The sequence below is a fragment of the Prionailurus viverrinus genome, chromosome B3 (assembly GCF_022837055.1).
Source record: "Prionailurus viverrinus isolate Anna chromosome B3, UM_Priviv_1.0, whole genome shotgun sequence".
Taxonomy (NCBI): Eukaryota; Metazoa; Chordata; class Mammalia; order Carnivora; family Felidae; genus Prionailurus; species Prionailurus viverrinus.
In genome coordinates, this window is record NC_062566.1 from 69,243,201 (window position 1) to 69,270,548 (window position 27,348).

General features: G+C 48.8%; 2 protein-coding genes and 1 non-coding gene across 6 annotated transcripts in view; all 3 read right to left on the reverse strand.

The window, feature by feature from the left end:
* Window positions 1-437: 437 nt before the first annotated feature.
* On the reverse strand, window positions 438-3,319 carry CEBPE (CCAAT enhancer binding protein epsilon). Of its 2 annotated transcripts, none has more exons than XM_047863108.1 (2): window positions 2,292-3,319; window positions 438-1,665 (listed from the first exon to the last, which is right to left on the reverse strand). In XM_047863108.1, exons 1-2 carry the CDS (start codon window positions 2,799-2,801, stop codon window positions 1,330-1,332), a joined length of 846 nt encoding a protein of 281 aa, XP_047719064.1. In that variant the 5' UTR covers window positions 2,802-3,319; the 3' UTR covers window positions 438-1,329. The 2 variants fall into 2 exon arrangements, with proteins under 2 accessions (XP_047719064.1, XP_047719065.1); XM_047863109.1 differs by having other exon boundaries at window positions 1,524-1,943.
* A 5,544-nt stretch (window positions 3,320-8,863) lies between these two features.
* Window positions 8,864-27,348, reverse strand: part of SLC7A8 (solute carrier family 7 member 8) — a 52,203-nt gene continuing 33,718 nt past the window's right edge. For 2 of the 3 annotated variants that reach the window (XM_047864289.1, XM_047864290.1), the window contains 8 exons: window positions 22,807-22,932; window positions 20,580-20,733; window positions 19,826-19,949; window positions 18,260-18,363; window positions 14,432-14,528; window positions 12,551-12,700; window positions 10,770-10,947; window positions 8,864-10,266 (listed from right to left, as the gene is read on the reverse strand). In XM_047864289.1, coding sequence (XP_047720245.1) covers window positions 10,103-10,266; window positions 10,770-10,947; window positions 12,551-12,700; window positions 14,432-14,528; window positions 18,260-18,363; window positions 19,826-19,949; window positions 20,580-20,733; window positions 22,807-22,932 — 1,097 coding nt within the window. In that variant the 3' untranslated portion in view covers window positions 8,864-10,102. Of the gene's footprint in view, window positions 10,267-10,769; window positions 10,948-12,550; window positions 12,701-14,431; window positions 14,529-18,259; window positions 18,364-19,825; window positions 19,950-20,579; window positions 20,734-22,806; window positions 22,933-27,348 lie in introns of those variants that run through there. The other variant, XM_047864291.1, reaches the window with a different exon arrangement.
* LOC125169263 (U1 spliceosomal RNA) lies at window positions 21,942-22,102 on the reverse strand. The gene has a single exon (XR_007153578.1). It is a non-coding gene; the product is annotated as a U1 spliceosomal RNA (small nuclear RNA).

Genomic DNA, 27,348 nt, shown 5'->3' on the forward strand with positions numbered 1-27,348 from the left:
CACCATGTGCCAGGCCCAGTTTATCTATGAACATAACAACACTGTGAGATGGGTATTAATCCTACTCCCATGGTACAGATGAGGAAATTGAGGCATAGAGGGAAGTCACTGGTTCAGGTCACACAGCCTGGAAGAACCTGAGGGAGATTCAACTGGAGTCTCTTAAGAGGGCTAGAGTTCTAGCAAGAAAGAATACTTTGCACAAAGGATTTCACTGGTAGAGGTGCCTGGGTGGCTCAGTTGGTTGAGTGTCCAACTTCAGCTCAGGTCACTATCTCACGGCTTGCAAGTCTGAGCCTGGCGTCAGGCTCTGTGCTGACAGTTTGGAACCTGGAGCCTGTTTCACATTCTGTCTCCGTCTCTCTCTGCCCCTCCCCTGCTCATGCGCATGCTTTGTTTCTCGCTCAAAAATAAATCAACATTAAACAACAACAACAACAACAAAACCAAGGGGTTTACTGACAGAGGTGATCTTGTCATTATCAACTTTCTTTCATACACACAGGTCTCAGGCCTTTCCCAACGGAGTCCTCCCCCAGGCACTCAGATTCTAGTGCTTTGGAGAACTCAAGCCCCAGGGAATGAGGGGCAAAGAGCGAGTGGGTGGATAGGAGCCATGTGTGGGGGGGCTGTCAGCCTGGTGGGCTCAAGCTGTGGAACTGGAGAGAAAAAGCTGAGTCCTGGATTAAGAGCTAAGGGACCATAAATGTGGCAGAGCCATCTGGAAGCTGACAGGAGCTCCCAGACCTAGAGGTGCTGGGGTCAGCAGGCCTAGACACAGGGACTGGGAGGTGCTGGGATCCCCCCACAAGACACAGAACTCTGTTAGGGAAACATCCAGAGGCTGTTCCAGTCCTGTGGGATTGCAGGGGTGGTGTGCCTTCATTATCCAGAAGGATAGAGTGGGTTGGGCTAGGGGCAAGGGGAGAGCGGAGCAGAGTGACAGACACGTGGCTTGGCCGTGTGGCGTGTCAGGGGAGAGCTGTGGGCAGTGTATCTGTATTCTTGGATATTCATTTGTGCATGGAACCGAGAGGTATACAGACCCAGCCATATGCATTCCCTGCCCTTGAGGCCCCCATGCCACACATGCAACACCACCCCCCCCCCCTCCCGCCACTGGAGAAGGCCAAGGCCCAGTGTGCAGGCCCATTACTGAGTCATAGTGCAATTTTATTCAGCCATAGAATCATCATGCTGGGGTCTGCCCTCCTCCCTTGCCACCCGCTGCCATTTGTCCATGGTCTATGTCTCAGGCTCAACCTGTGAGGGCTCTAGGGCCCCAGCAGGGTCAGGCCGGGGGCTGGTGCCACAGTCTGCCAGCTGGGCTCAGCTGCAGCCCCCCACGCCCTTGATGAGGTTGGCAGCCTCGGGGATCTGGCGGAAGAGGTTTCGGAGGGTGTCCAGCTCCTGGGTCAGCTGCTCCACGCGGCTGCGGAGGCGCTCGTTCTCTGCCATGTACTCCAGCACCTTCTGTTGCGTCTCCAGGATGCGCCTCTTGGCCTTGTCCCTGCTCTTGCGCACAGCAATGTTGTTCCGCTCCCGCCGAAGCCGGTACTCCAGGCTGTCCTTGTTCACCGCCTTCTTGCCTTTGTGTGAGGGGCCAGCTGGGGACGGCGCCTTGAGGAGGGGGCTGCAGGGGGGTGCGGCAGCGGCCACAGGGGCCTGGAGGGGACACAGAAGGACCAGAGGTGAGGCTCTGGCCAGGAAGCAGAGTGGAGGCAGGGCAGGAATCCCAGCAGCACAGGCACACTTGGGCGTCAAAGAGATACGGGATCCAGAGCCAGCTTTTGGCTCTCAGTGAGAACAGCCACTGCCCTGCCGCATGCAGAGGGTCCCCCGCTCTGACCAAAACTTCCTTTCATGTTCCCACAGGGTCTGAGGACACTTTCCTTCAGTCTCTCTCGAGTCTCTAGTCCTAAGACCAGTAGGTGTTTTCTCTTCTAGAAGCAGGTGGCAGAGAAATAAGAGGAAAGGGCTGATGGGCAGCAGAGAAGTTGGTGGGACCTGAGGTCAGGGCAGGTCGGCTGGCCACAGGGGCTGCAGGACACACTGGGTTCCAACCATACGGTGGGGTCTAGGATAAGCGTGAATTCACAGAGAAGCAAAGAGGGGTCCTGGTCGGGGGGGAGGACGTGGTGGTGAGCACAGAGGGCTTTGGGCTGGGTCAGTTCCACACAGCAACATCAAACATAGACTCGTTAGTGTAAGCGGGGAGTTCAGAGTCCTGCACCAGCACGGGCCTCTCTCCAGCTCCTGGGTGCCAGGGACGGGATTTGACCTGCTCTTACCTTGAGGACGCGCAGGGGCTGGCTGGGCGCTGCCAGGGCTGGGGGCAGGTGCATGGCCGTCTGCCCACAGTGTGCTACTTGGTACTGCAGAGGATTGTAGCCACCACGGCTGGCCCCTCGGCTGCCCTCTGGTCCCCGGGGCTCCTCCTTCACGGCCACAGCCCTGGGGTCGTAGCTCCCTGGGCTGCTGTAGATGCCAGGCCCCAGTGCCTTCCTGTCAGGGCCGAAGGTATGTGGCGGGTAGGCGAAGGGCCGTGGGTCAGGCGGCAGGTAGTGGGGGAAGGCAGGGGTTCCAGGTCCCTTAAGCCCTCTGGCCTCAGGTGCTGGCTTCACAGTGAAGAGGTCAGAGAGGAGCTGTTCCTCCCCAGACTCGATGTAGGCGGAGAGGTCGATGGAGGCCTCATGCTCACACATGTCCCCCAGCTCTCCAGGCCCCGCTCTGCCCCCTGAGAACTCGAGTGGCTGCTGGCCAGCCCGGGGCTCACACTCGTAGTAGGTCCCGTGGGACATGGCCGGCCCGCCCCCTCAGCTCCCCGCCCCTGCAGCCCTGCTCTTGGGGCACCCTCTGGGATGCTCGACCTGCCCTCTCCCTATCTCCCCCTGCCCTAGATCTGCCCTAGATCTGCCCTCTCCGGACTCCTCTGTCACCCACTCTTGTGTGGCCTCTCTCCTCCCTCCTCTGCTGTTTCCTTTTCCTTCCTCTGTAGTCAATGCCTCTTTTCTCTTCCCTTTTTTCCTCCTCTCTCCTTGGGGTGACTCAGGGAGGGGCAGGGCGCACCCCGGAGGAAGGGATGCAGGGCTTAGAGAAAGGGGGTCCCTGGCCTATTTAGCAGTTGGGAGCACTCTTTGGTCAGGGTCCAAGCCAGGGTTCTCAGACGCCTGGGAGCTGATGCTTCTGGGAATGCCTCCCCCCTCCCTGTTGAGTCCAGGGGATTCCAGAGTCCTCCCTGAGGGCAACACCTCACTCTGAGTGTCCTCCTCCCTCCGACTTCTAAAAAGTTCTGTGCAGATGAGGTGCCAAGTCAGAATGAACAGAGAAAACCCTCTGCCAGTGCCGACCCCAGCCGGATCTGAGCTCCTCCCTTGACACGCCTCCCTCTCTGCACCCCCCCCCCCAACCCAGCGCTGGGCTCCACCTACCCCCGGGGGGAGTCAGTTCCTTTTGTAGCCCCACCTCCCAGGGCATTCTCTTGGGTACAGGCCAGGGGGTGTTGTTTGAGGGGTTTACTAAGTAGTGACAGGTTCTGGGACCAAGCCTGCACTGTGGTGCAGAGCATTTGCTAGGTTTTTGTGCAATAGCCCGAACCCTCTTATGTTTCCAGCCCTGGGTAGCCCTTGCAGCCTGGCACTATCCCTGACTGCCAAGGCTTGGCTGAGGCACCTGCTCAGGACTTGGGCCCCGTGCCCCAGACTCAGGCAGGCTGCTGACCCAGGAGCCGACAGCTGCACTCCTCCAGTGACTCCAGTGCTCTCTCTTCCAGCTGCCCTGCACTGCTAGAGCCTCAGGCTGGCACTGTGCCCCCACCCCCCCATCTGGTCCTGGGGCTCTGCCCTGTTTCCTGTGCCTTGTGCCGCAGGGCTCAGGCACTCACTGCAGCTCGGTTTGCTGTCTTTCCTTCTGCATAGCCGTTCTCTGACCTCGATGCGTGTCTCTTGGGTCCACTTCCTCTTGCAAGTCTTGAGAAGACTTCTCTTTTTGTCATCACCTCTTCCTGGGACTCTGTTGCAGGGTTTCCAGGAGAAGCCCAACCTCGGCACGTTTTGTCTCATGCTGAGCCCCCTCTCCCTTCCCTTTTCTTTTTGCTCTGGGAACTCCCCACTCTCTCCTGTTAGAGGTATTGCAGTTGCTCTGTGTTTACCTATTGAATTTCTCCTACAAAAGGGACTATAGGTCCAGAAAAGGAAAGGACACAGAAATGTGTCACCAACTCTTTTATCACCAGCAGATGCTGTGAGTACCCTGTGGAGGCCAGAAGGTTTGATAAGTAGGGTACATGAAGGGCCAGGGCAAATGCAGAGGGGATATGTGTGGCATTGAACATTAAAATAAAGTATGCAAATGTAGACATGGCTGCCTACCCGTCAGGCTAGTTAGCATCTTCCTTCCTCCCTCCCATCTCCAAGGGCACAGCTTAAGGTACTTCCTCTGAAAGCCCTGTCCTGGCATGGGGAGATCTGCGTGTATCCTGGAGACAGATCTCAGGGACCAGATGGGGAGATTTCTATCTGATCTCCTTTTCAAAGGACCTTGGGTCAAACAGGTACCAGAGCTGAAGTACTTCAGTTTGGCCGGAGTGCCTCTGTTGACCACCAGGTGGCAATGTTGGTCCAGAATTCAGGACTTGAGGGGTTGCTGTGGTCAGGCATCCGGGGGCCGACAGAGGGCAGCCTCCAACAGCCATGACAAGGGCAAGCCGCCGCTGGGCCCCCAGAAGGAGGAAGAAGAATCGCCGCGGGGTGGGGGCTTGCAGTGTAGTTACCGGGAGGGTGGGTAGGCTGAGAGGACTGGGACCAGGGCCTTGTCTTAATGAGGAGAAATTCTAGCCCTCTCCGACTTTGGAATAGTGATGATGGCTAAGGCCTGGCATTTTCTGGGGTTACGCTTTTTTGATCATTGAAACATTTACTTTTCCATGCTGACCATTTCCCTGTGAGTTAAGGGGGAAGGTAAGCAAGACAGAGGGTATTTTTATCTCTGCCTTATAAAAGAGGAAAACAAGGCTGAAAGGCCAAACCTCCCAAGGTCACACAAGGATGCAGTATTGGTCCTGGGGGATAGGGCTGTAGGCTAGTTCTTGAAACCCCCAGGCAAGAAGGGGTGTGGACATGGGGAGCTGTGTGACTGAGAGAGCCATGTTTGCCCTCAGTCAGCCCTCCTGGGGGGAGCGAGAGACCGTGTCAGTAGCCAGTAGCCAGTGAAGGGGGGGCGGGGGAGGGGGCGCTGGAGGAAGCAGGGAAGTGTGCAAATAGAGCTGGCAGGAAATGAGAAAGGCTGGGGCCAGTAGGAGATAAGTGATCTCGGTCTCTCACCTCCCAGGCTGGTGGCTGACGTTGCTGGAGTACTGACATCAGTGTTACCCAGTAACCGAGGGGCTTGGTGGGGGTGGGGCAGGTTGCATTCTGGATGTCCCTGCAGGGGAGGAGTGGGTACTGGACAGGAACAGAGGAGGGGAGGGCAGTGCCAGCTAAGAGCAGGGGGCTTCTTGGATTCCATGGAGTTACTCAGGAGTGGAAAGAAGCCTCCTTGGCCAGCAGGATCATTTCCTCCTGTGCTGCTTCAGTTGCTACCTGTTTGCATTAACTGAAACAATGCATGATATATTATCTTAGTGACTTTGTAACAGGCCTCAGTTCAAAAGTCACCTCCTTCACCAGGTCCTTCCAACAGGGAGGCAGCCAAACATGGCAGTCAAGTGTCAGAGAGAACTGGGCTTACATCCTGCCTCTGTCACTTCCCAGCTGGGGGGCCTCAGGCAAGTTACTTAATCTTACTTGTAAAATGGCAGTAGTAAAGTCTACTTTGCTGGATTGTTTAATTACTTTGAATAAGATAATGTATAGAGAGCAACTTATCAGTAAATGTTCAGTCTTCTTCTGCCCTTCCTCTGACCACCTCTTGTGGTTTATCTGTGTCTCCTAAGTAGACAAACTATCTGTAGCCTCATCCGATGCCTTAACTTGACAGGTATTGTGGGGCATGTAGGCACCAGGCACCATACAGGTTCTGGGGATCTGGCGGACTCAGCTTGAAGTCCACCTGGTGTGGGCAATCAGCCATGCCCGAAAGTGCACATGTACATGTCATGTGTCTTCTTTCCATCATAGACTATTTGCTCCTTGAGGGTAAGGTCAGATCCACTTTTTGGACTTCTTCAGCTGACCATATTGCCTGAATTATAATTAGTAGAGGTGGATTGTCAAGTATGAATATTTTCATGGAGTCAACGGGACTAAGTATTTGAAATCTGTGCTGATTTGGAAAATTCAGGAGTAAGTTTGCTATTCTCATAGCATATAACAAACCCCATGGACACGATGGTTCTAAGATATGTTGTGTGACTAACAAATGAATGCTCAAGCAGCTATGATTTCAGTGACCCCCAAAGTCCCTAAGGTCAGAGCATCTGAATTCCTACCATTAAAGTGACTAACAGGGTTAAGACAGGGTAAAAGCCCAGGTTAAAAATAAATGCATGTTGCCCAGGAGGAGACTACATTTTCCCATTTGACCAGGTTAAAAAGGTCAGCAAATGTCACCTTAGGGGGATGGTGGCAGTGGATAGGAACAAGTGTCTCCACAGGGTGAGAGGGGACTGGGAAGGGCCAGACTTGCTGGAATGAGGCAACATGGAGAATATACTGGCAGCCATGGGAAGGAAAAGTATGTGCATTGGGGCAGAGGGGGTTCAAAAGGGTGGATTTGAGTCCTGGAGAGAAGCCTCTTGCACAAGACTGGCCTCTGCCCAGTTTTGCCCTTGCTCTCTGGGGACAACCTTGGGCTGGGAGATTGAAGGACTCTTTGAGAATAGGTTTAATCCTTTTTTTTTTTTTTCTTTTCCTTTTCTCTCAAAGTGCTATATAGGTTAAGTGACTTGCCCAAGGACACAAGCTGTTTAGTGGCTGCTGACCTGGGACTCAGAGCCAAGCATCTGTACCCCTGTGACTGGCACACCTCCAGTCTGAGTCTAGAAGAAATGCCAGCCATAAATGAGGAGTGTTGGGGCCAGGCCAGGACTGGGAGTGGAGGCATTTTGCCTGCCTGTGTCCTCACGTGTCCTAGATGGTAGAGGGTGATGTCTTAATGACCCCCTCCCCTGCCCGTGTCTGCCAGAAGTACTGGCTCTGGAGTAATGCAGCCCCAGGACAGGCAGCTGGGAGGCTGCCCACAAAGGAGGCACTCCAAGCAAGGACTGGGCCTAATCCCATCAACTTCCTCCAGCAATTAACCCAAAGCACGAGGCGAACTTGTTCCTACTGTACCTGCTCCCTCCTTTGTCCTCACTCAGCAGCCTTCCTAGTCTTCTAACTAGACACGGTCCTCTCAGTCTGCTCTGTGCAACTGAGGGGGACTGTGTCTCACCTCCTAGTCCCTCCTGTCAAACCCCTTGTATCTGGCTGGGTGTTTACCTAAGTCTCCCTGGCATCTCTCCACAAGCTCAGCCTGTCCCTTCCTTTCCCACCTGGTGCCAGCTGTCCTGGTGCCAGAAGCCTTTGCTGATCCGGCCTTGGGGAACCACCCTGCCTTTGCCTCCCTCCACTCAACTTAGTGCTGTCTGTCATCCATGTCCCCAACTGGGCAGTGAGGAGGTTCTTCTTCCCAGCTAGTTTGTGGGCTCTCGGTAAAGTAGGAACTTTAACACTTTCTGATTTTACTGAAGCAATGAGAAAGTTTTTGGTTCAAAATGAGAGGGAGTTAAAACAACAACAACAACAACAACAACAACAACAACAAACCCAAAGAGGTGGTATTTGTACTGGCACTGAGTCCCTGGAACAGAGCAAGGGCCATTCTGGGGTGAAGCTGGCAACCAAAGCATCCTCATGAGATAGGAAACACCTGGGGACTTTGTTTCAGAAGATCACTGAGTTATTACCACCAACAACTTCATTTCCATTTAAAATTTTATTACATCAAAAGAAAAAACAAAAACAAAAAACAAAAAACCCTCCACAAAACGAACTCTAACCCTCAACCAACTCAAAGACAGAAGATTATTATCCAGGTATAACTAAGGCCCTCCCCCCACCCCAAACAACCTTACATTAAAAAATCCAAAAGAAATAGAAATACCAGCTTCAAAAATATTTATCCAAAAAGTAAGGCATTCACTTTATGAAACAAACAAACAAAGCAACCCCAACAATTGAAGGAGGGATGGAGGTTGGAGGAATGAGAACAGAGAACAGGAGGACGGTTCCCTGACCCTTGAGGGGCCAGCCCTATCCTGCCCTCCATTTGGAAGGGACCAGAACTCAAACCAAACCTGGCAGCTCACCAATGGGGGGTCAGGCAGGCCAGGTGGGGAGTTGGTGGAGGCAAGCAAGCCAGGAGCACTCCCCACGTGTTCTAGTCTAAGCAGATGGTACAGGGAGGTAGGAAAGAGGGGATTCTGCTTTGTGATGAAAAGATCCTAGTCCTTAGCACAGCAAGTGTGGCAGGAAGGGCAAACATGGTGGCCTTCCTCTGGAGTGCAGGGAAAGGCAGCCTCTGCCCACAGGATGGCCAGAAGTCCACATACCATAGAGAATGTGTGTCCAAAATGGGTACCTTCTGCCACTGCCCTTTCATCCTGTCTTGGAGGCTGTCTAAAGACAGGCAGTGGTGGGACCAAAAAAGGGGGGTATCTGAGTAGGGGGAGGAGGGATGAACTAGCCTTCAGAAGACACTCTCTCCCCAAACAGTCTTCCAGCTTATGGGATGGGCACTTCTGGGGGGTGGGTGGGAAAGCACCCTCCATTCCAGGAAGGCTTTTCTTTTTTTTTCAACTTTTTTTAAATTTATTTTTGGGACAGAGAGAGACAGAACATGAACAGGGGAGGGGCAGAGAGAGGGAGACACAGAATCGGAAACAGGCTCCAGGCTCTGAGCCATCAGCCCAGAGCCTGACGCGGGGCTCGAACTCACGGACCGCGAGATCGTGACCTGGTTGAAGTCGGACGCTTAACAACCGACTGCGCCACCCAGGCGCCCCTCCAGGAAGGCTTTTCATACCAGGTCTGTCCTGAGGGTTAGAAATCAGGGAGTATTTTTAGGTCCAGTTCTTGGATGGGAGGTGACTTAAGGCTGATTTGGCTTGGGTTTCAGGCCTGAAGGGCTTGGGGAGCCTTCACATTGGTTGGTCCCAGAGCCAAGCCAGAGAGGAGGAAAAGGACATGATGGGGGTGCCAGCAGGGGGCATGTTGGGGGCATGGCTGCAGGGATAATGGAGTGACTGCTTCTTCTCGTGGGAGTAGGGAGGGAAGAGGAGCTGAGCAGCTTTGCCATCAGGAGAAAAATGTCCACTACACTGAAAACAAGACTTTCTGGCTTCAGGAAGCTTTGGCACCGAATGGGGGTCAGGATGCAGGAGACAGGGGCAGGGCTGGGTTTCTGCAATTTGAGCCTTTCCCAATCTCTTCCATAGGCCTGGCTTGGGGTTAGGAGGAGGGGGCAGTTCTCCTGCTCATTGGTCCTTAGCTCAGTAGGAAGGTGGTGTCCCAACAGGAACCTTGCTCTAGCCAGGGAGCCCAAGCTGGGGTGGGGGGAGGTACATGGGGAGGGGGAGAGGAGAGAACAGAGGGAAGCATCTCTCTGATTTCTTGGGTCCCTAGTGAAGGGAGAGGGATATGGGTCTCTCCAGTTGACCTTTAAAGATGACAGATTTGCTTGAGTCTGTCCCTCCCCAAAAGACTCACTGATGCTTCCAATTCTCTGAGCAGAGGCCTCCCTTGGGCTCAGGAATGGGGAGGGAAGGCAGTACTGAACTGGGCTCCTGAGGAGGCAAGTGAGGGTTTGAGCCCCCAGGGTGGTACAGGAAGGCCCTGTAGGATACCCCCAGCAGCTCCACTCTCCTCCCACTGCTTGGAGCAAACCCTCACAAGGGTTTTGGACATAGGCCCTGGTGGTAAGAAGCTGGTTCTTTGGGTACAAATGTCAGTGTCTTTGTTTATAGTTTTTTACACCCACACCCAGGTCCTGCCCCTGCTTGACAGAAGCGGAGGGGTGTGTGTGTGTGTGTGTGTGTGTGTGTGTTGGGGTGGGACCTAGCCCGGGAAGGAGGGGAAAAAGGGGGTATAGGAAGAAGAAGCCAGTTGAGAGGGGATGGTGGTCCTCAGGGCTGGGACTGCTCCGAGTCCTTGTCCTTGCAGGCAGTGGGTTGGTAGATGGGCTGCCGCTGTTCTTCTGTGTCCTCATTTAGCTCCTCTGTCCCTGAGCCCCCCTCCACCTCGGGGTACACAACCACACACATCTTCTGGCTCACCAGGGTTAGCAGCTCTATGGGAGGTTACACAGAACAGGTCAGTGCTGAGCATCCCACCAACACAGCCAACCAGGCTATGGCCCTGCCCAGATCTCCTGCCCCAGATGTAGACTCAGCAGAGCTGCCAACACCTTCAGGAGACTTCCATTCCAGGAGACAGCCACCTTACCACCTCCTCTGTCTCTGGGAATCCTGTTTGTTGGCTGCCCATTCCCATAAAAGCTTTAGTCCTGCACCTTCCCTACACTTGCTGACCACCAGTTCCAGGGTCTTCCCTGGCCTCTACCTCAGGCAGCTCCTACAGGATGGCTGTCAAGTTGCCTATTTTCTTATAGGTCTAAGGTCTGTGTGCAAACCTCAGTTGTTCTCCCCTCCTCAGAGGTTTCTGGGAAGGCACCCACCCTTTCTCATCCTGTCTTCTACTACAGAGCTCTGTGGACCAGCCTAGGACTCCTGACCGGGAGACCCAGTCCAGACCAGAAGGCCCTCTATCCATCCAGTGCCCTCAACAACTCACCAATGAAGTTATTGAAACACTTGGGCTTGTGTTGCCAGTAAACACCCAGGAAATAGACGGGCACTCCTGTCAGCATGATGGCCAGGCCAGTGCCACACACCACAGGCTCCGACAACAGGCTAAAGATCAGCAGGAAGGCCCAGAACAACAAGTAGATGATGGGGAACAGCAGGTTGATCTGTGGAGCAGAGGTGCTGTTAGCTGTGTGGACCCCAGGGGCCCCAGGATCAGGGCATCCTCCTTCTTCTCAACCTACAGGGAGGCATCTTTGAGGGCAAAGGGTAGACTTCACTCAGCTCTGTGGCTTCCACACCCTTAGGCCTGACAGATCAAGTGCTATGTCAACAAATGTTGGTGAACTTGGGTAGTGGGACAGGAATAGGAGAGGGGAACTAGGGAAGGAATGATTTTCACTGGATCTTCTCTTCTGGGAAGGATGAAACAACACCTTGTCATCCACGCCATGTGTTTGTGGCAATAATAGAAGCCCATGGGGATTGATAAGCTTGCTGGTATATTGGTATATATTTGCTGAGGTCCTAGGGTGGAGGAGAAGTGGAGGAATGAGGGAGAGGAAAGAAGGAACTGGCCTGGATCTGTCAGGTTCCTTACCCTTGCCCAGTTCTAGGCAGGGCCCTCATCTGGGCACCATGTGGGCAAATGTCCATCCCTCTCAATGTGAAAGATCTAATCCCAGGATCAGTCTCAATGTGTCTCTCTCAAGCAATTTGAGAAGATAAATCTGCCAAGGTCCAAGAAATCAGGAAACCTACCATAGTATAAGACAGTCAGGGGCCTCAGTTTTTTCAAAAAGAAGCATCAGGTCTATGGGCTTCATCCCATCTGGTTGGCCACAGGTGGGAGTTCCCAGTAGAGTCTTCTTCAAGACTCTAGATTCAGCTGCCTTTCTCTTCCCTGTCATCTCTTCTCAGAGGGTATGCAAGGGTTGGGGGAGGGATGGGTTATTCTACGTTGTCATTCTAGCAGGCTTTCTAAGAGTGGTAGGAAAGTGGTGGTGGAAAACAGATGTGGAGAGCTGGAATTCCTCAGCTGGAAGAATCTTCTGGAAGGATCTAGTCTTCTCTGTTTCTAGAATAGGAGTGTTCAAATAGCTCAGGGATATACTCTATTCTTCCAATTTGCAGGAGAACCCAGAGTGCTCTCACATATTTTTTTCTGAGCAACCCCATTCATTCCCACCACACAATTATCTCTTGTAGCCATCAATAGGTTCACCAAGCACCCTACTACCTATAGGGCCCTAGTAGTTTAACAAGAGAGGCACATGGAGGGTTGGGGTGGACTGGGAAGCTTCAGGGAAGAGGAGGAACTTGAGGCCTATGTGGAAAATGGTTAGGATTTGGATAGGCAGATGGGAGAAGGAAACTCATTCTGGGATGGAGACATAGCTCAAGTAAACTCAGCTATCTGGAGGGATAAGGAGGAGACTGGACAGACCAGTAGATTCAGGGAAATGTTGGAGAAATAAGGGAGTCTGGAAAAATCAACTGGAGTTTATAAGAGTCATAGGAAACAAAGAAATGACCTGATGAAAGTACATTTAATCTAACTTATTCTTCCAGCTGCAATTTGTTCTGGTCCTGTCTCCAGTGGAAAATGGAAATGGCTGCCCCATTTATACATAACCCTTGCTTCCCAGAGGGTCTGCTACCATCATAGAAATTATGATCTGTGGTCAGCAGCTGATAACAAGGTGATTTAAAAATCTGGGCTGCAGCTAGAACCAGTAGAGGAGATGGAGGGGGTCCCAAGGGCAGCACCTTGATAGGGCGGGGGATGTCAGGCTTCTTCCAGCGAAGAACTATCTGTCCAGCAATTGTGACTCCATAGAAGAGGTAGTTGATGAAGCCCACGTAGTTGATGAGTGTGTACATATCGCTGGTGACCAGCATCAGCAGGGTTGAGATGCACTGTAGAGAATGGGAGAAACTCATCAGTAATCAGAAAGATATTTGGACACTGGAGGAGCTATTTATAGGTCAGGGGACTGTTCTGCCTCTAGGAAGACAACACCATTTTATGATGAATGTCTCAAAATTGAGACTTTACAGCATCCCCTAGTCACCCTGGCCATTGCTAACACCTTCGTTGCCAGTAAGTTCTTTCTTATTGCAGGAGTGATAATTAAAATATTTAAGCACTGGTATGGCATGGGCACTAACCAATCAGAACAGATACTGGCTGTAAACAACTGGATTGGCCACACTGGTGACAGTGGCTCTATGTCTGCCCTGGTCTCATTTATATTTCTTCCTTGGTTGTAGCTCAAGCTGTTTTTTTTTGTTGTTGTTGTTTTGTTTTGTTTTTAGTCCCTTAGGGAAGATTGTTAACTGCAGATTAAAGCTTTATTCTTACCCTCAATCTCTTTTCCTGAGTCATTATCCTCCCCCCACCCCCGGTTTTTTAAATATCACAGTTTTATAACAATCCCAGCCAAAAAAAAACCCCAAAAAACTGTTTATAACAGTTATAAAGCACTTACTAGGTGCCGAGCCCTGTTCTTAGTGTTCTACAAATATTAACCCATCTAATTCTCATAACAGCCCCATGAGGTTTTCTTGACAGAGTCCGCTTTCCAACTTCAAAATCATCTCAGTGGCTCTCTCAGAACCATGTTCTCTGCCCCTTTGTTAATTTGTTAAGGCCAAGAGAAGGTTCAGTTCTCTTGTAAGATCTGATGGTGAAAATAATCTAGAAGATTTTAACAGGAAAATAGGCCAGATTCTGACTATACTTGCCTTGCAGTCACAGGACTTCACCAATGGCTCAAACCGGAAACAAGTCTGTGGGTCACTGGGAGCACTAGGTGGTCTCTAGGCACCTTTCACAGCTAACCAATCAGATGGCCTTCATCCTGTATCTGAACATTCTGAAACTCCCCTCATGTTGTACAATGTTTCCACTTGACTCCTGAGAACTCTATTATCCTGGTCTAACTGCTTCTCTGATGGAACAAAATCATTTTTAATACTGTATTCAGGATACAGAAAGAAAAAAAAATAACTCAAAAGACTCAGTGGGGACAAGTCTTTGCTCTTTCTTTTTACCCCTCCAAATGACTCTACTCGGGGCCATTTTGCCCTCATTTCTTCCCTGTCCCAAGTTTCCTTTTCTTCATTTTCAGTTACTAGTCTTCCTTTCTTTATGATTTTCTTATTTGGTGTACCTACACATGACACTGAATTTGTTTCAGTCATGTTTTCCAAGAGGTAGGCAGAGCCTCCTGGGGTAAGAAGATTGAGGGGAGTGCTGGGAGTGTGCAGCAATTGGTCAGGAGCAGGGGCCCAAAGCTGCAACTCCGTGAGCAGCAGGTGTAGGGGAAAGCCAAGAAAGGAGAAGTTTCTTTATGAGGCTGTAGAGTCATGAGACAGTCCCTTCAGTCTGACCCAAAAGGATGGGAGAATAGAAATGAGCCAGGGTGAGAGCCTGAAGGTGTTTCATGACTCAGGGTTTTTCCTTGTTCTTTCTCTTGATATTCACAAAACCCACTCATGCCATTTGCCAGATTATCTAAGACCCAGTGAAACCTAGGAGCAGGCCAGAGGGGGACAGGGGTGTGTGGGGGAAGTGTGAACTCCCAGCTCAGATCAAGTGCAAAGAGAAAGGGTGTATATAGGACTGGCAGAAGGAGGGGCCCTTACTGTGAAGAGCAAGGCTGGGATTGGAGTGCAGCGCTTCACATGGATCATGGCCAACACACTGGGAAGGTGGCCTTCCCTGGCTCCAGCAAAGAATAGCCTGGTAGAAAGAAAAGGAAGTCAGCCTGGGATGGCCCATGGACCACCTAAAGAAGGTCCCTCCCCAACCCAGTCTCCCTCATCCATGCCTACCTTCTGCTCACACAGGAGCATCTTCCCCACCCCAACCAGGTACCCACCTTCCCATGCACACTCCAGCCCACTTGTCACAGGACCCACGTTCACAAGTGCAGGTGCAGGCAGACCAGAGGCAGCCAGTGGATAATGGATGGATTCTGGGTGCATGGAGACCCCGAGTATGGTCTGAGTGGTTTGGGGTTACTGATGATTGTGCCTTCACTTTGCGGGTCTCACAATGCTTTAATCCCTCTAAAAATGTGCTTCCCCCATTCTCGAGGGATACAGGTTCTCTGATACATGGGGACTGAACTGTCTGTCCATGGAAAGCCTTAAAAACACTGATATCCTAGTCAAGAAGTAGTTGCTACTTTGGGGGTGGAGAATGGGTGGTACACCAGAAAGGGAAACTTCGGTGATACATGGAAATATTTTATATCTCATTTTGGGTGGTGCTTACATGGCTGTCTACATCTTTCAAAACTCATCAATCTGAACACTTACATCTGTGTATTTTATTGTATTGTACGTATTGTATTTTATTATACCTAAAAACTTATATATCCTTAAGCTACTTTTTCTATTCCCCAAAAAGCCATCCTAAGGAAATGAATAGTGAGTTAGTAAAAGGTATGTATACAAAGATACTCTAATGATTAAAAAGATTGGAAATATTCTAAATGCCCAAAAGAGATTGATTACATAAATTATGGTGTATCTATAATATGGAATATTTTACAGTCATAATAATGTTAAAAAAATTGATCACATGAGAACATGCTCACAATACAATGTCAAATGGTAAAAGCAAGATAGAAAACTGTATGGTTCCAATTAATTTAGAAATTATGGACATGTAAAAATATACCAACTGATTATCTCTGGGTGATAGGATTATGAGTAATTTTAATTATCTTCCTTAGACTTTATTAAAAAATTAATTTCTAAAATAGACAAGGAATTTATAATTGGAATAAAAATTATTTTTTAAACTTTTTAAAAATTAAACTTTTTGGGGGAGAGAATTGTAGATTCACAGTCAGTTGGAATAAATAATACAGAGAGATCCTAGGTATCCACCCTGTTTCTACTGGTAACATACTGCCAAACTATACTACAATATCATGGTCAGGCTACTGATGTCTAAAAATTAATTAAAATTTGTTTAATGTTTATTTAATTTTTGAGAGAGAGAGAGAGAGAGAGAGAGAGAGAATGAGCAGGGGAGGGGCAGAGAGAGAGAGACACAGAATCCAAAGCAGGGTCCAAGATCTCAGCACAGAGCCCAATACGGGGCTCGAACCCACAAACTGTGAGCCAAAGTCAGACACTTAACCGAATGATCCACCCAGGTGCCCCTAAAAGTTAATTTTAAAAAATGTTTATTTATTAAAAAATTTTTTAATGTTTATTTTTGAGAGAGAGAGATATAGCATGAGTGGGGGAGGGACAAAGACAGTGGGGAACACAGGATCTGAAGCAGACTCTGTGCTGAGAGCAGAGAGCCCAATGTGGGGCTTAAATTCATGAACTGTGAGATCATGACCTGAGCTGAAGTCGGACTCAACCGACTGAGCTACCCAGGTGCCCTAAAAGTTAATTTTTAAAAAGAGAAGTTTTAACATAAGGGAACGCTTCTTCTCTGTCCCTTTTCTGAGAGAAAAGAATACAAGAAGCTGTTGGGAGTCATTTACATATTAGTGTGGATTAGCTTTTTCTTTTCTCTAGAATTTTGTAGGGAGAAAGAAACATCTAGAGGTAGGAGGAAGGGGATGGTGTAATGGGGACAGAAAGGACAGAATCAGCATGCTAGGTGTTCTGAAAAAAACTGTCACATTGTAATTTGTGTGTGAGGGGGATGGAGCTAACAGCAGCAGTTTGGTAGAAGTGTGGGAGTCCATTATGGCCCCAAGTACCCATGTGCATCACCATCAGCTGCCATCATCAACCTCCTAGGCCACTGTCACTAGTTTCATGCAGCCACACAATATCGCCCCTCTACGGTGCAGCCTCATGCACCCAACTGAGCCACAGGTGCTCTGTGGGCCTCATCATGCACATAGCCAGGGCTCTGCATTCACATCCCTCCTCCACATGCAGCCAGGACCATGTGTAACTGTCCAGGTCCAACAGCATTTGCAAGTGTCAAGTTCACAAGAGACAATTCTTGCCCAGCTAGCTGACAACGGAAGAGACAATGACATTAAGCATGACACACGCCACACACACTCCTATTCCTCAGGAAGGATCATCCTCTTCATACACCAAACATAAAAGAATAAGAGAGAGGAGGGAAGGAGGGGGAGGAAGGAAGGAACTGGAAAGATGAGCAGAGGAGGCCTGGCGGGTGAGCTGTGCCTCTGAATCAGAGGTCTCACACACCAGGGCCACTGTGTCCTGCATGCATACACAGCTATACCACATGCACGCAGACCACTGTTTGGCCTGCCTGAGGGACAAACCCCACTCTAAAGTGACTATAGCCAGTCACTCTCCTTCCAATAGTTCTCAGAGAGCCTCATGGGTCACTGCTCTTCCACTGCTCGCCCTCGGTTGAGGCCTCCAGGTGGCCACTGCTCCTGTGTAATACGCACACGAGGTTGCTGTGGGTGAGTCTCATAGGGTCCTGGGGTAAAGAGGATACCTACACTCCCTCTTCCCTGCCCTGGATCCTGAAAACATGGCAGTCCCTTGACATTTCATGAGAACTCCTCCCTGATGGGATAGGTGGCTTTGGAAGCAGCTAAACCCAGGGACACCACTTTTACTGTATCTTTTCAGTAGAACTGTGCCCTGGGGGCAGGGAACTTTCTAAGAAAACTGGGAGAACCCCTTGAACCACACCAATGGAAACTATCCAGTGTCTGCCAGCCTCAACAGCCCATTCCGGAGATAGTAAGAAGAGACACTGAGGAGGGGCCAGATTCCTAGAGGTGTGGAGGCAGGAGCTAGGGATTCCTGGACCCACTTGAGCTTCTGGCTTCCCTGAGAATTTGGGAGTTTGGGGCATGGCTTTGGACAAATGCTTTCTTTTAGCTCTTCCACATTTCTCTTACTTCACACACTCCGCCCTAGTCTCCTGAGCGACCATGAGAAGGCTGCCCACAGCCACATGTCTGTTGAGCACAGAGAAGCTGCAGGGCACTCAGAGATGATCCATCCCACCTATGGGCTGGTCCCAGAACTTCCATGAGACACCAGCCCAGAAGCCCCAGGCCCATGCTCCTCCTGGTCCCTTGTAGAGTGGGGTTACTTTCTAGCCAGCATAGCCTGTTTCTAGTCAAGTAGCAAAGGGGCTCTGAGGCTGCAGCTGAGACACTGTCCTGCTGCCAATCACAGTGCTCAGACCTAGGACTGCATCAGGTGGCCTGGGACCTCCTCAGCCCTGGGCTCCTACTGAAATGAGGTGGGATGGGGCTTCTCGCCACTACATGTGAAGCCACACACATCACAGGTAACCACGTGAGCAGCACACACCCCTCTGCATCCAAGCTGACACACATCTGCCCTTATGTGAGCAATCATCCCCTACCAGGTCACCACCCAGGTGCCCACACAGACCCCTGCTGATGGAGACAAATACCCCACATATACACAGAGCAATAAGCACAGCAGAATGGCCCCTGGTCCAGGAAAGGCCTGGACAACACTCACCGGGAAGAGGTGAAGAGAGACCCATTTACTCCTCCAAATGTGGACAGGGCAACAGAAATGGGCATGATCCAGGCCATGACCCCTAGGAGCTTCTCTCCAAAAGTCTGGGAGAGAAAACAAGGGGGTGAGCAGAAAAGGAGAGATTACAACCCTCCACTTGTACATCATTCTTGGGAATGTTCCCTCCCATCTCTACCCTTGCTGAGTCTCTCTGACTAGGGTCCTGAGGGGAGGGTTGCAGGCCCCAGGCCCCTCCTGCACCATACTGCCACTTCCCTTCCCATGTTGATCACCACACAGTGGGCATTTAATCAGTGTTTTGGGCTATTAACTGAAGGAGACAGTGCATGGTGGTAATAATAATACTAATAATAACAACAACAACAACAATGACAATGATGTGGTAACATTTGTTTTCCTTGTCTTATGGATGAGAAAACTAAGGCACAAACTGAGATCACAAACCCAGAAAGTGGAGGGCCAGGACTAGAAGCCAGCTGTGTGAGTCTGGGCCTCATGTGCATTATACACGAGTGAGACAGGCAGGCCCAACAGTTTGGAGCTCTGAGACCTTGAACAAGGTCCTTAATTTTTGAGCCTCAGTTTTCCCATCTGTAAAACAGAAATGGATCCTAATTCATAGAATGAGAATTTCTAAATTTATAGAAATAATATGCTAAGAAGGGAAAAATGATAACAAGCCACTACATAGGCTGAGAAAGAAAAGACAGTGAAGCTATAGACTAGTCTTCATATATTGAAGGAATACAAAATGTCAGGGGACTAGCCTTTTCTATGTTTTCGGAGCCAAGTACACATTCAATTTCTAGTACGTTATGGGGGAGGGGTTGTTTAGAGTAGATGTCCCGCTGGGTTAGGCTGGTTGGTGGTCATGGAAACAGGCTACCACTGAAGGACCTCTTTCTTTACAGTTCTCTGAGATAAGCCATGTGATGACAGCTTGGCAGGGTGGCATCCAGGCCCAGGTGAAGCCAGGTGAGGGAACGGCATGGCTCCCAGGTCTTTCCTGGATATCAAAGACCCCAGTGCCTTGGATCTACATGATCTCTTTCCCCAAAAAGCACAAACCATTCCTACTTTCTGACTATTTACTGGCACACACTTTTCCCTGATGAGGGAAGGAATCAGGCTGCATGATTTCCCGAGGAAGAAATGAAGGCAGAGAGAAATGGTGTTGTCTTCTGCTAGATTATATCTTTCTGAGGAGGAGCTCGCCTCCTTTATATAATCATCACATTTAGAGTTTAAAGTGCCCCAGATCAGGAGTTAGCAAACTTTTTCTGTAAAGGGTCAGATAGTAAGTAATTTGGCTTTGCAGGCCATACAGTGTTTGTGGCAACTAGACAGCTCTGCCGTTTTTGCTGTTGTAGGTACAACACGGCTGTCAGTTTGCTCCTTGGCACTTGAAGATGTGGTTTCTGCCCTGAGTACTTGGGTTGACTTCCAATTCCACAAATCCATGGATCAGGGAAAAGTGAGTGGGGCTAATCAGGCAAGTCTATGTCAACATTCCTGGTTTGAAGGACTGTGAGTTTGATTTCTTACCACAGCGACTGCGTTTGATGCCAGCAGCTCCTGAGGGGACATTGCAGTGACATAAGCGACATTGGCAAAGACATACACAAATGTGACCAGTGGGATGGAGATGAAGATGGCTCTGGGAAGGTTCCTGTAGAGGGAGAGGAGGTGAGAGGGGGAAGGCCTGGCACCTGGGACCACCTGCCTTGTGATGGGATCTGGGGAGTGCCTTTTGTCTTTCTGCACACAGCTGACTTTGCAGGGCAGCTGACTTTACACTTTTCTGTGATGCTCCCTCTCCCTGGGGGGGTGGGGGGTGGATTTGTCTCAATATGGGCAGGACAATTTAAAGGAAATGAAACAGCGTAGGCTGGGAATATGCTCCATACTGTTGGTCCCTTCCTGACTGGAATCTCCATGATGTACCTCTCTCTCCTGCCTCAAGACACAAAGACCCTCCTGTCCCAAGACAGGTAAATAAGATGTCTGGAGGCCTCTCAGGGCACATTTCATCCTCTAAGGCAGTGGTGTTTCCTCAGCCCTGTTTCAACTTTTTAATCTGCTCTGGGACTGTCATGGCATCATTTTTCTCCTCCTGGCAGGGTGTATGGCAAATGGTTAAAGTTCCTGGGAAATAACTCTTTCTTTAGAATAGACCAGGTCATGGTCAGATGGGGCTGGAGGTGGAGAAGTGGCCAGGGGACACCTGGCTCCCTTTTCCTAGTAGCAGGTGCCATGGCCTTTTGAGGGATTTGGGAAGAGCTGGGCTATTTCAACTCACTTGTAGGGATCAACAAGTTCCTCAGTCACGTAATTAAGAAAGTTCCAGCCTCCGTAGGCAAAGGAGCCCTGAAGGAAAGCCAGTGCGATGAGGCCGATGTTGGGTTCTTGGAAATTCTCAAATGCGTTCTTTGGCTCCAGCCAGAAATACTCTCCTGTAGACGCAAGGGGCAGGAGGCTGCTCAGAGAGATAAGCCAGAGGCCTGGCGGCCCTTAGCCTGCCTAGTCCCGTCTTGGCCCCTCCCTGCAGTGATGGTCCAGCTCTTTGTCTTGTCTCCAGTGAACCCCACACATCGGAGAAGTGGGACCAAAAGGAGCAGGGAAATAGAGATCTAGGACTTCCCCAGAACCTGTTAACCAGGAGTCCAAATGGGGATTCAGGTTCAAAGAACAGTGCTCAATGTTCTTTTAAAAGGCAAATTTACTTGGAAAGAAAGGCCAGGGGTGGTCACTGGTTAGGGCAGGGTAAATCTGGGGCAGGTGGGGAGGTGGGGGGCTGGCTTGTTGAGATTTGGAGATACAGGATTAGGGTCATTGGCAGTCTCCTGACCACCTTCCTTTGTATCTAAGATATACCTATATCTACTTTTTTATACGAATGTAAACAGTTTTATTTAGAAACAGATAGGTACCTGTTTGTATTGTAGAATATAAAACTTGATTTACACTCTATAAAAAATGACCAGTATCCAAATTCAAGAGAGCTAGCATTCACAGAACATACAATGTGGGTGTGTAGCTACTGCTCACCAGCCTCAGGCTTGACTTAAACCAAAAAGATAATCCAGGGGGATTATTAGAGATTAGAGTACAATGCTTGCTGCTGAGCACCCAGCATCCAGAAGTTGCCGTTTTAGCATATGAAGGTTTGCTTTCTAAGTGCGTAACTTTAATAAGGTCTAGGTGCTGTGTACCTAGTGAGCTGTGAGGCTCTCCTGCCACACAGTTTTCACAAAACATGAAGAACAACAAATACTCACACATAAACTCCTATAATGCCATTATTAGTTCATGCTTGCTCTTTCTTTGTCAATATCCTCCTATCTCTTTCTAAGGTGTGTGTCTGGTCTCCCTCTTCATGGTATAGATTCCCTGAGGACAAGGTCCTTCAGCAAAGAGATTTTCTACTGCCTTCCCAACCCTTAGCACAGGGTCCTGTACACAGTGGGCCCTCCAGAAAGGTTGCTGAAGACACTGTAATGAGACATGGATTAACTGCCCATATTTTACTTATTCATCTGTAATCCAGCATTTGGACAGGAAATAAGATTACAGTGATCAGGAGAAAGCACTGGGACCAGAATAGGAGGAACTTACTATCTCTGAAAAGATAGCACAGTGATTTCTTTCTTTCTTTCTTTTAGGGGAAAGCGTGAGCATAGTTCCCACTACCACAAATTATGTAATCACGTTTCTCACATTTGGAGAAATCGCAGGGGTCAACACATCCGGAGTACAATGGATAAGACTCGCCCTGGGAATACCACCTTCATGATCATGGTATCTCCCCTGCCAGGTAAGTACATACAACAATTTCTTTAAACAATATAACCTGCTAAAGAACTTAACGTAACTGGTTGAAATAACAGCAAACTTTAATTAGTTTCCTGGAGTAAATATCCAGGCACCCCACAAGGCCTTTAGAGCTTGTAGGCAGATGGGAGGTCTCTCTGTTTGTCATCTGACTTTCTCCAGGAGGCAGTGACACTGGGCAGAGCCTAGTGGTGCCATGGTTCCCATGGAAGCCAAATACAGACTCGGGCTTGGAAAGGACCAAATCCAGTGGGGAATGTTGGCAGGGGCCCCAGGAATGTCGAGCTCTCTCTTGTAGAGATTATGAGTAATTTTGAAATGTGTAAAAATCTTCTCCATTCCTCATTTTAAGATATGGACAACATACAATATAAGATGCAGGGAGCTTTCCTGGGGCTGGGGCAAGAGGGCAACAGGAGTCCAGAGATCTGGGGTCTTTACCTAGCTATGCTAGAGCCATGAGGTCAGCATGGGAGAACTAAATTCTGCAACCCAGGTGGGGCATGCTCAACTTCCAACCACCCCAGGAAAAATGGTTTCTTTTTCCCTTTGTCAAGCAAGTGAAGAAGAAAAATCATTCAAGGCCAGAACTGGGAAATCTCAGGGTGTGCACATGTTCAAAGACAGTGTGAAGGGGTATGTACATGCAAGGGGTGGAGAGTTGGGTAGGGCCCTGATGTTCAGGTGATACTCACCTTTGCAGATCTGTACAACTCCCATGATGATGATCAGGGCCAGGGCCAGGAGCTTCCCAGCTGTGAAAATGTCTTGAACCCGGGTGGCCCAGCGAACACTGGAACAGTTGACCCATGTGAGGAGCACTGAAATGACAGATCCCCAAACATACCCTCAGGGCTATAATGAGGCCCTCTGCACAGAAACAGAAATGCTCCTTGCTCCTGATGATGGGATTGTAACGGGCAAGCCAAATTTCCCTAAAGCTCAGCCCAGTGTCCAGAAACCTTGGCTAGGTTAATGGGTTACAAATGGGGATTATGTGCCACAAATTAGAGCTTGGTCAGAGCATGCCCTGCTCAGGGCTGAAAGCCAGAAGCAGGCATGTAAGTGTGGGCACTGGCTTTGGGGAAAATCAGCATCTGACCAGGGTGCAAGTGTGGGCTTTGTTTTCAGGTCACTATGCTCAGGAGGAGCCCTGAGCAGCTGGTAGATCCTGAATGTCATCTTCCTCAGCCTGAATTTGGGGCAATAGAGGTTAGGGGAATCTTTTGTTACCTGAGGTATAATTTACATAGAGTGGAATTCATTTTTCTAAGTGTACAGTTTGATGAGATTCAACAAACATGTTTCATTACTTAATCACTTCCACATTCTTTGATGTGTATTTACTTACGAGAGAGAGATGGAGCATGAGTGGGGTAGGGGCAGAGAGAGGGAGGCACAAAATCTGAAACAGACTCCAGGCTCAGAACAGTCAGCACAGCGCCTGATGTGGGGCTCAAACCCCAAACTGCGAGATCATGACCTGAGCTGAAGTTGGACGCTTAACTGACTGAGTCACCCAGGTGCCCCACTTCCTCACTCTTTATATGGAACATTTCCAACACCCTAAAAAGTGCTCTCTCTTGTACACTGTGCTCCTTTGAGGTCAGTCCCCTTCCCCTACCTCTGGTAACCATTAATTTGGCTTCTGTCACTAAAGTTTTGCCTTTTCTAGCATGTCACATGAACAGAATCATATAATATGTAGCCTTTTGTGTCTGGCTTCTTTCACTTTATGTGATGCTTTTGAGATCCATTCATGTATGGCTGTGTATGTCAATAGTCTGGGCCTTTTATTGTCAAGTAGTAGTCTATTTTATGTATCAGTTTTCTATTCACTGGCTGATGGACATCTGGGTTGCTCCCAGTTTGGGGCTATGATGAATAAAGCTGCTATAAACACTTGCACAGAAGTCTTTAAGTGGATTGTAGATATCTTTGAGAAGGGTTTTCATTGCTCTTGAGTAAATACCCAGGAGTGAGATTTTGAGTCATAAGGTAAATTATTATTATTTTTAAAGTTTATTTATTTATTTTGAGAGGGGGGCAAGGGAGAGGAGAGAAAGAATCCCAAGCAGGCTCTGCACTGTCAGCGTGGAGTCCGACATAATGCTCGAACCCACGAACCATGAGATCATGACCTGAACTGAAGTCAAGAGTTGGATGCTTAACTGACTGAGCCACCCAGATGCCCCTAACTTTATTATTTTTTAAAGGTTTTATTATTAAATAAACTTAAAAAAATTTTTTTTAATTGAGAGAGACAAAGATAGCATGAGCAGGGGAGGGGCAGAGAGAGAGGGAGATATATAGACAGAATCCCAAGCAGGCTCTGTATGACAGTGCAGAGCCAGATGCGGGGCTCAATCTCATGAACCTGTGAGATCATGACCTGAGCAGAAACCAAGAGTGGGACGCTTAACTGACTGAGCCACCCAGGCACTCCAAAGATTTAATTTTTTTAAAAGTAATCTCTACATCCAGTGTGGGGCTCAAGCTCACAATCCTGAGACCAAGAGTCATATGCTCTACTGACTGCGTGACCCAGACGCCCTCTGAATGTATGTTTAACTTTATAAGAAACAGTCACACTGCTTTCCAGAGTGGCTATATCAGTTAGTATTCCCACCAGTGACAACAGGTAGTTGTGGCTATATCAGGTGGTATTCCCACCAGTGACAACAGGACAAGTTCCTGTTGCTCTGCATCCTTTCAGCATTTGGTATTGTCAGCTCCAAAAGTTGGGCTATTCTAGTGGGTATGCAGTGGTATCTCATTGTGGTTTCCATTTGCATTTCCCTAGTGAGTAATGATGTTGAGTATGTTTTCATGTGCTTATTTGCCACTATCCCTATTTCTTCTTTGGTGGCATGAGGGCTTTTAACTCTGTTTTATTTCCTAGGAGTCACAGGGCTCTCACAGAGATCCCAACAACCTGGAGCCTCCAAGGGCTGGAAGAGAGTTGAGAGGCTGAATCCTACCACCACACTCACCAAGCAACCTGGGGGAGCCTGTGCCATAGGAACAGGACTCATACATGCTTAGGAAGAGCTTGAGAACAAAGGGAAGTTAAAATCCTCTTATTTCTTCCCCTAGTCCTCTAAAGGTAAAAGTCATACATGTAAAAGCACCAGATCTCATTTGCAACTACATGAATGGAACTAGAGGGTACTATGCTAAGTGAAATTAGTCAGTCAGAGAAAGCCAAATACCATATGACTTCACTCATATGAGGAATTTAAGATACAAAACAGATGAACATAAGGAAAGGGAAGTAAAAATAATATAAAAACAGGGAGGGGGACAAAACATAAGAGACTTTTAAATACAGAGAACAAATTGAGAGTAGCTGGAGGGGTTGTGGGAGGGGGGGATGGGCTAAATGGTTAAGGGGCATTAAGGAATCTACTCCTGAAATCATTGTTGCACTATATGCTAACTAACTAAATAAATTATTAAAAAACAAAAACAAAAAACACCAGATCTCTTCTCAAGCTCTGGCCAGGCCTCTGACTTCACTTGAACAGCTAATCAAGTTATATCAATACTTGATCCTTAAACTGCCCTTTTACTTTTCAAGAGTTTTCCAACCTTACTTGATTCTGAGAGCGTTTCAGTAAGGGGTTCAAATGTTATTATCTGCCTGTAACCTTTCTCCCTGCACCTCTTCTACCTGGCAAGCTCCTTCTCATCTTTCAAGATCCAGCTCAAATGTCACCTGTTCGTGAGTCTTTATTATTTTACTTATTCCTGACAATGTGACTGAAAGGTAAGATACACTAGCTGCATTTTATAGACAAGGAACAAAGTTTGCCCCTCCTCTCTACCCCCAGACCACTTTCTTTATATTTAGTTTTGGCATCTAGTTCTTTGTATTATAATGATTTGTTCCTTTTTCTCTGTCTTCATGTAGGCCAGGAAGGCGGGGACTGTGACTTTTCAAGCTTTTAATCCCAGGGCATCATTAGTGCCTGCAAATAGCAGGTGCTCAACAAATATTTAATACTTGGATAAAGAAAATGCCCCATATCATTAGACCTGTAATCTCATCTTAGTCTACACATTCTACAATGCACAGAATCTCCCCTGTTCCCCAGGAATCTCATCAAAAGAAGACACAATCCCCAGATGGTTGTACAGAGCCAAAAGGGAAACAGGAAACTTGACTTCAAGAGTAGAAACTCTTGACTCCTCATGGAGGAGCTGTTATCCAAGATGGTGTCATATAAGGAGAACCAAAACATGTTGTCAGAGGAAGGATTTTAAGTGCTTGAACAGGGAGAACATCTTGTAAATACTCGAATGTTCCAGATGGACTGAGACATCCTGATAAACACACATTTGGTTTATCTTACTCAATTCAAAAAGGATTTCAGGATCACATGCCTGGTGACAATCCAACCCAAGTCACTCTAAGCACCGGGGCCTGTGATCTGCTTCTCCTCAGGGCCCTGAGGCTTGCTAAATACAAGGCTGGGCCCCCGGGGCCCTAGGAATTCAGGCAGACACAAGCAATGACTTAAGGATAAAAGAGACTGATACATGAAAAGAAGATTAGAACACAATACCCATGAGGCTCAGGGATAGGTAAGGATTACAGATTAAGGAACCAGATTGTGATCACAGAGAAGAAAATTATCCTCTACCAAAGGGGAGGAGAGGGCATGGTGGAGAGGAGACAGCAAAGTACTTGGAGGGAAATAAGAGATGAGCAGGTCAACTCACAGAAACTCCTCTCCCCCAGCAGGTGGGGGGTGGGGGGGATGTGGCCACCTCCTGGTAGGCTGGGATAAAAAACACAAAATCATCTCCTTAGGAGGGGACTTTGTTAAGGCAACCAGAAAGATTCCTTCAGTCAGCTCCACAGTAGTGCTGGGGATGGGAGATGTTTGAAGGAAGGGATAATTTGTCAAATAAACTTGCTGTGGGTGTCTTCTGTCCCACCTGAGCTTATCTCCACAATTTCACAAGAACCCAGCCCTTGACTAATATTTAACCTTTTACCTTTACAGGGATCTTTCAGAAATAAAAAGAGAAATCCTGAGAATGAGGTGGAGAGACAGGCTGCCTGTGACACTAATCTCCTTAGAACAATGGCTGCAGGCCCTATATCTGACCCTTTACCCTGAAGTTGGGTGATCACAGCATGTGACTGAGGTGAAAGAGGGCACTTTGAGTCTCCTGCTACCACAGGACACCTTTCCTCACAGCAGGCTGAAACCCGAGCCTCCAACCAG

Excerpts from the sequence above, each read along its gene's own strand:
- CEBPE (XM_047863108.1), bottom strand. The coding sequence starts at position 2,801 with ATGTCCCACGGGACCTACTACGAGTGTGAGCCCCGGGCTGGCCAGCAG. Across the intron at positions 1,666-2,291 it reads AGCCCCTGCGCGTCCTCAAG|GCCCCTGTGGCCGCTGCCGC; the intron begins GTAAGAGCAGGT and ends TGTCCCCTCCAG.